This window comes from Pelmatolapia mariae, linkage group LG5 (assembly GCF_036321145.2).
Source record: "Pelmatolapia mariae isolate MD_Pm_ZW linkage group LG5, Pm_UMD_F_2, whole genome shotgun sequence".
In the NCBI taxonomy this organism is placed as follows: domain Eukaryota; kingdom Metazoa; phylum Chordata; class Actinopteri; order Cichliformes; family Cichlidae; genus Pelmatolapia; species Pelmatolapia mariae.
The window spans coordinates 33931049-33939464 of NC_086231.1; the positions used below are offsets into that span (position 1 = coordinate 33931049).

General features: G+C 38.0%; 1 protein-coding gene across 5 annotated transcripts in view; it reads left to right on the forward strand.

Moving 5' to 3' along the window:
• epha8 (eph receptor A8) overlaps positions 1-6820 on the forward strand; it is a 134693-nt gene extending 127873 nt beyond the window's left edge. For all 5 annotated transcript variants that reach the window (XM_063474846.1, XM_063474847.1, XM_063474848.1 and 2 more), the window contains 2 exons: positions 56-214; positions 2901-6820. In XM_063474846.1, the coding sequence (XP_063330916.1) occupies positions 56-214; positions 2901-3015 (274 nt within the window). In that variant the 3' untranslated portion in view covers positions 3016-6820. The remainder of the gene's footprint in view (positions 1-55; positions 215-2900) is intronic.
• Positions 6821-8416: the final 1596 nt, after the last annotated feature.

Genomic DNA, 8416 nt, shown 5'->3' on the forward strand with positions numbered 1-8416 from the left:
ATCTTCCTGTCTCTTTCGCTTCTGATCCACTGCCATCTGTCTTTATTTGCTGCAGTTTAAACAGTCCTACACCGATGGAGAGAGCTATCCCTGACTTCAGCAGCTGTAACTCAGTAGACGAGTGGCTGGACACCATAAAGATGAGCCGCTACAAGGAACACTTTGCAGCTGGGGGGTACCACACTCTGGGTCACGTCATAAGCATGAACCAAGGGTAAGCGCTTACTGGGGAAGTCTCAGCAGCTCAGAGGCAGTAGTGAGCTGTTAGATGTAGTAAAATCAGCTTTAGTGCTGATTTTACCTGTTGTCAAGTTCTGCTTTGCAATTTTAACTTATTTTATGTATTTTATGACTATTGCTTCTTTTGTTAATGTTGTTCTTTTGTAAGGTGACCTTGGGTTTTTGAAAGGCGCCCTCAAATAAAATGTATTATTATTATTAATAGTAGTAGTGGTAGTACTGTAGGTGCCAAGCTCTACCAGCTAATGTGAGAGAAATCGCCTCACACAGACCTTAAACTGCTTGACAGGACATAGAATGGCATAGCTTGTGCACAGAAAAGAGGCAATATATTATATTATAACACTTATTGATTATCATCTCCATTCTTCTGTCCCATGAGCCTCTGAGCTCAGTCGAACACATATTAAAACCTCCCACAATGCTTTTCAAATCTGACCCAGGGGTCAGGAACTTATGCCACCCAGTCTTCAAGCCTGTCCTTCAGCTAGCATCAAACTATATTAGCACAGCTTTCCTATAATATGAAACTAAATCACTCAGACTCTCTCACACCAATTTCTTGAGTGTCCATTAGCGTATATCCAAAAAAAGGCTATCTCAAGTATGAGGCGTTATAATATTAGCAGCTGATGGAATTAGTCCCTTATATAGTAACACTAGGGTAATGTCAGGCTCACTGAGCTCTGCCATCCATTACCTGCTCTGAGTGAATTATTTACATTAATACATTAATTTAATACATTGACTTACTGTATGCTTATATCTATATGCACACACACACACACACACACACACACTGAGGGGATTGAACTACCAGAAGGCAACATTGCAGACATAGAGGACAGCTGCAAGTACCTGGGAATCCCACAGGCAAATGGGACCCATGAAGAGGCCGCTAGGAAAGCTGCAACCAACGAAGTACCTGCAGAGGGTCAGGCAAGTCCTGAGGAGTCAGCTGAACGGTAAGAACAAGATCAACACCTACGCCCTGCCGATGATCAGGTACACTGCTGGAATAATAAGCTGGCCAAAGGAGGAGATAGAAGCCACTGACATCAAGAAAAGGAAGCTCCTGACCATACATGGAGGGTTTCACCCCAAGTCCAGCACCCTGAGACCGTACGCTAAGCGGAAGGAAGGAGGCCAGGGACTAATGAGTGTCAGCACTACAATCCAGGATGAGACAACCAACATCCATGAGTACATCAGGAAGATGGCCCCAACTGACCGCATGCTCAGTGAATGCCTTGGGCAGCAGAAACTCAAGAATGAGGAGGAAGAGGAGGAACCATCAGGAAGGACAGGCCCCTGTACGGTATGTACCACCGGCAGATAGAGGAAGCAGCTGACATCCAGGAATCCTACCAGTGGCTGGACAAAGCTGGACTGAAAGACAGCACAGATCATGCACTAATCATGAGGAACAAGCTCTGGGCACAAGATCCATAGAGGCTGGTAGAGGACCCAAGTTTGAAGGATAAAGACTGCCCGCAGGGGCAAGAGGGGATTTTTTTTTTTAGATGGATGGATGGATGGATAGATTAAAATTATAAACTGTTGTGTAAACAAGAAGAATGTAAAAAAAAAAAACTCTATATAAACTACTTTGTAATGTCATATCTTTTTTTATTTAATTTTAATATCCAAATTTTGTTAAGTTTGTTAAGTTGTTAAATTCTGTTGAAAGTAAACTGCTGGTATAAATCCACAAACTGTTACCTGTAGGAAGTAAGAATGTGTGTAGTTTTCAGAAATCATCTAAAGCCTTTGTCTTTTACTGACAAGCACCAATACAATCATTAAAGTCTTAGGAGAAACTTGGTTGTGTTCCTTATACAAGGAAATAAATGCTATTATTTTTAAATCCATAACATAGAAATATATTCCTAGAACAGAACTTTTTGACCATATAAAAAATGTACAAGTCAGCCTCCTTACCATTTTAATTCCTCTTACACTGTTTCACTTCAGCAGGCAGCAACGGAACAATCAGGGGAAAATTTTTCAAACACTGATACCTGCATTAAAGCAGCCTATTAAATTAATGGAATAAACAGTCACAATTATACTCAGATCCTCCCATGTCCTAACAGCGGTGCAGTGATGCTAGTGAGATATTTAATGACACATGTGTCTTGCATTTTTTCCTCTAGGTAAATACACTCGTTTATACAGTTGCTTTCCAGACTCTCAGTCTTGACACTTAACACTCTATGTTACCTGTTACATGTTATTGTACTAAATTCAGTAATCACATTACAGTTATGATTATGTGTTTACTTACATTACAAAGGTTTGTAATTACCTGCAAGATGCCCAGGTCCTGTGAATAAGCCAAAATCATCTGCCCTCCATCACAGTATGTGACAGTTGCTATGAGATGTTTGTGATAATATGATTTGTTTTACCAAATATAGCTCTATGTATTATGATTAAACAGGTTGTTGGTGGTTTGTCAGATTTCAAAACCAAGCTGTGCTGCCATGTTCATTTTAGAGAGAAGAGGCTTCGTCTTGGAAAACCTTCTAAACAAGCTATAGTTGTTCAGTTGTTTTCCTGATCACATGTCATAAACTTTAACACACTAACTGGGGCCTGTAGACTCCAACTTTCATAAATCTTCAAATCTGATTTGTTTTTGTGTGTGTGCCATATAGGGATATCCAGAGGCTTGGGGTGACATTAATGGGCCACCAGAAGAAGATCATGACCAGCGTCCAGCTGATGAGGGCGCAAGTCCTCAACAAGAGTGTGCCGTCGGTGCACGTATAATTCCAATGCCGTGGTTTCTCTGCTGAAATCTGGAAAGCCAGGCTTCTAAAAGGTCACGAGGGACTCCACTGGAAGTAAAAGGATCAGAAAACTGGGAGATGTTGGGAGCTTTCCAAGACTTTTCTTCAAGAGATTAAAGAACAAAATGTGAAAGGTTTTACTGACAGAACAAGTAAACATGACTTCTTTGGGACAAGTCCAACCTTTTATTTTGTTTTTTCCCAACCCAATTAAATTTTCTGAGTTTAAATGTCTTGTTTGTAAATGAAAAGACTGCCTTAATTAGCACAAATGATTTTATTGTATTCTACAAAGAGAAAATAATTTATCAATCATGAATTTATCAGAGAAATATGATTTGCTGAACCAGGCAATAGCAAGAGTAGATGGAGTGATGTAGTAAGTGGGGGTGGGGGGTTTAAATGTTTCGATGACACTTGAGAAGCTTGAAAAGAATGAGGTCCACAATGAAGCTTGAGCCGGGACAAAAAAAAAGTTGAGGAAAGTGAAATAGGGCTCACCCGAGTTGCCAGATCGCCTCCGCAGTGGAGAGGACCTATTTCACCCCGGGCTATTAATACCAACAACAGGCACATTTCTCCACCGTCCAACCTTGATGAATGACCCCAGGAGAGCCCAAGAGCCCTCTGCCCAGTCTGAAGCTGCACGGCGCACAACTATTGTACTCAGAAGATGTGTGTGATTCAGTTACAGTGCACTTTATTCTACAATCTCTCTGTGTTGTAGAGGTCTTGCAGTTGTGTCACAGATCTCCTTGCAGCCACAACTACAACTGCAACTAGATCTCCCTCCAGTCCTTTCAAGAGTTAGCTGTTTTAAAGATTAATAAGGAAATAATGAAGTAAAACATTAATAAACCCAAGAAGTAGAAGAGATATCTAACATTTATTGGGGTTATACAGTAAATACATTGCTTATGAGATTTATTTCAATCTTTTCTTCACTGCGTCAGAAAGCTTCAAAGAAAATATATTGAAATATTAAGCACTGTCATTCCATGTGCATAATATTAAACAATGCTGGCCATTTTTATGTTGTGGTAAATGCTATAAATTGGATGTATTTTAAGTATATTTAGGAACATTTATTCCAAGTGCACTGTCATCTGAAATTCATTTCAAATCAGGTGTAAATGTGACGCAAGATGAATCAGTTTAGTTTTTAATGACCTTGAGAACAGCAGGGTGATAAATTGATCTTACTTCTTAAGTTCACTTGGGAAGAATGTGAAATCAAGCTAGTAAGCGTCAAACTGTTTTCATGCTATTGGTTTTAAAGTCTGTTTTCATCTTATTGTACTTTTCCTACAACATATCAAAGGATATGTTGTAGGATATCAAAGCAAATATTTCCTGAAACAAAACTATGTTTTATTGTTGCTTGAATGGATCAGTGTGTCAAATTTACTGGAGTCTATAGGCGGAAGTGAAATAGAGGTTTTAAACCTAGGATTTCATTAGTGGCCTGTAAGCACATGTTGTATATAAATGATACATGACACTCATTGGTTTCTGACCATTTTGATGCCTCAAAGTTAGCATTTTGCTGTGTTGCTTTTGGAGCCAGAAATTAGAACATTTACATAAAGGGTTGAGTGCTGTTGGTTAAGGGTATTAGGCTTGGTTAGCGAGTTGCATTCAGAGTCTATGCTTGCAACCCACAGTATCTGCTAATTAGTAGCAGACTAATAAAATACTAGAAGTTCCCTCAACAAAACTGGAGTACAAATTTCTAAGGCAGGATGTAAACCACAGCAGGCCATATTATTTATCAAATAAAATAAAATGCTACAAAGGGCATCGACAGCACAAACATGGCCAAGAAGTCCAGTTCAATGAAAAAAATTAGAGGAGGTGAGGATTTACGAGTGTACTGACAGGACACCTGTAAATCAAAGTGGCTATGCCTCTAACATCAATATCCAGATTAACACATTATGACAGGAGAAGCCGTCATAAAAGCAACATTTTTTGTACCAGGCTGTAAATTTACTTTTAGCTGTCCTAAAGCTGGGAATTCAACGTTCTTCCTGAGAGAGAGAGAGAGACGCAATTTTTTCCGACTTCACAGTGACTTCAAATTTAATTTCCCAGAGGTTACAACGTTATAATACAGCAGTTATTTTAAAAAAAATTTTTGTCAGTTTTAGACCACTTCTTATTTATATAGGTGGAAGGGTTATCTTTCACATGGCCTGCCAAGTTACAAGGCCATGAATGGATAAACCTAACTCTGGCTTTTTGCATTGAAGTGAGGCTTTCACCTGTAGAACAGCAAAGCAGTCAGCTGCAGTGTGCTACCTCAACATTAAATCTTACACAGTAAAACTATTTTAGGCTGCTTCCTTATTCACGAGTGATTACCATAGTGGATAATTCCATGTTTGATTTGGCAGAGGTTTTATACCAGATACACTTTCTGAAAAAAACCCAAAGAGCGTCCTCCTGGGACCAGTGCATTTTTGCTTTTTAGGTAAATATTTAAACCACTACACTATAGAGACATTGTTCCTTTTCATTTTTAAAAAAATAAATTTGTGTTTTACTGCCAGTTCAAAGAGCTGTTAAGCTATGTTTAATGAAGGAGAGTGCTAAGCAGATATTTATCTGTTAGCAAGAAAAGAAAATCTACAAAATACAAAATAAGTTACATTCATTTGTGAAATAAATATCAATGTAGCACAAATTGATATATTTGCTGATTTCTGTTTTCACATAAGAGAACATCTGTTTCCAGTGACCAGCAGGATTTACAATATGGGTGTCAGTGTCCCAAATACTGTAGCACCCAATGTTAGCTAAATATATTCCATGTTGTTACCACCATTACACACAACAAATGTTTGTAGTCCTGATCAGGTCAGTCTCAAAGTTCCCCATAAATGACAATGAAAATTACTAAGCATACTGTACATTTTTATATTTTGTACTTAAATAATCCCTTAAATAGTATTCCAGTAATAGATTACTATAGCTTGCAATTTAAATGAAATATTAGGGTGGAAATCTGTATCTTTTGAATAATATTTTACTGGGTGTGTTACAACTGGAAGCCCTCATACTATCTTGGCAGTTTATAAACAAAATGCTACACAGTGTGTTTAGTTCAGTGAAACTTACTCCTGGGATTGACATCAGCACTGACACTATTCAGTGCGATAAATCTGTATCCCAGCATTTTGTCTTTCAATAATGGGATATAAGCTACATAAGCTACGCAGACTGTAAAATAAAGTGTTACTTCTGACCAAATGTGATCACACCGTTTACCTCAGTGTTTGAGGGAAAGGTTAAGAAGAACATGTAAGTAGAATGTTTATTTCGAGACACTATGAAAAAGTACATAATCAGTCCTAATTTATACCCCCCTCCCCTCGAGCCATCAAGAGAATGTCTTTTCTTGTGCACCTTGGTAGGTTTTTCCTCTAGATGGTTGATGTCAGTTTTTATTAGAAGAACCTCATGATATTTCATGAATATGTATTATAGTGGCATTTCACTACTGGTTTATTTTTTCTTTAGGATGCTTTTGAAGATACTGGACTGAAAACCCATATTTTATAAAGTTAGGATATGTTTTTGCTAGATGACTTGATTTATAATGTATACAGCAAGTTCAGTCACTGGAAGGAAGAAAAAAACGATAACAACCGGATTTATTCACCTTTCATTATTTATTCATGCTCATTTGTTTTCCAAATAATACAAATCAGAGAGGTTTTATTACAGCCGATGAATCATTCTTGTTGCTAATGATAAATCATTAATGTGCAAACTGTCCATAAATACACAATAAAGGAACGTTTGTCTGTGTGTGACTGCAACAATGATGTTGCGACTGTTTTTAACACAATGGTTTTTACTGTTTTTAATTGTCGCTGCACTAGCTTGAGTCCTGAATGTCTGCGCAACTTAAACTTCATCAGAGCTGGAGCTGTTGGTGTTTTTTCACATTTGTTCTTTTAGTCAAATGAGTCCAGAACATGAAGTGTGCTGAGCAGTTATCACTTTCTAGTTATTATATGCTTCACTGCATGAGCTGAGGGACTTTCCTGCTGGCACTGATTGTTTTGTTATGCAACTGTGATTGATTACATCACTGTCAGGCAGCTGATCTGGGATCTTTTAGATTAGCAAAGCTGCTAGTTGAATTTCTACCTGCTTTGCTAGTATTAAAGACCTCTGAAAAATTATTTTGTAACTGCAGTTGAAAACACGACTGGGTTTAGTAGATTTCTATAGAGACCTAAAAGAAATTATTGATAAAAATATCAATGTGACAGCATCCCATCCAACAGATTGCTAAAGAGCAAGCAGCCAGTTTGCACCATGAAAGAGAAAACCATTACATGTTATTTTTAAATGTATCTGTGACTAAGTTAAACACAGCATCTCTTGAGCTCTTCATTTTTATATGTAAGATTTGTGTGAAATATACTAAATGTAAAAGAAATGAGTATATATATTTGAAACATTTTTTATTGCTATAATTCACGTTAACACTCACATCAAGGCACTATATAACTGCAAAGAATATACCGTACATTAACAGTGAGAAAACCCAAACAATCAGATGACTGAATACAGGCAGTGACAGTGGGAAGAAAAAAAAACTCCCTTTTGACAGGAAGAAAACTCTGGCAGAACCAGGCGAAGGGAGAGCCAGTCATCTACTATGAACGCTTAGGGGTAAGCGGAAAGAGAAGAGAGCGGAGGGAGACAGGACCAGAGGAACACTCTGGGTGACAAAGAGCTTGGGTTTAATAATTACCAATGATTAAATGCAATAGTGGTGTATAAATAGAGATATACACAGAGACTGAAAAGAGGTGGGTGAAGAAGAAATGCTCAGTGTATCATGAGATGGACTGAGCATCAGTAGCCCACAATGACACCAGAAATTCAATATCAGCAAATTCCATGTCAAATCATAACCTCATGGGGTGGTTATAGCTCAGGAGGTAGAGTAGGTCATCTATGAATCAGAAGGTTGGTGTTTCTATCCCTGTCTACTCCAGTCTGCACGTCAGATATCCTTGGGTAAGATGCTAACCCCAAGTTGCTCTTCGATGCAGCCATCGGATTATGACTGTGTGCAAATGTTAGATATAAAGCACTTCAATAGAAAAAGCATAGAAAAAGTGCTTGTATGAATAAATGAATGAGGTAAGCTGTATAGAGTGCTTTGAGTGCTCAGGTAGAGTAAAAAAGCGCTGTATAAGAACCAGTCCATTTACCATGGCTTTAAAGACGGAGAGAGAATAGATAGAGAGCAGATAGAACCGAATTATAATATTCAAGGTTTAATATGTTTATATGATATGTTTTGAGTTGAGCATTTACAAGAATACCATTATTGTTAGCTGTAAGTGATGTGCATT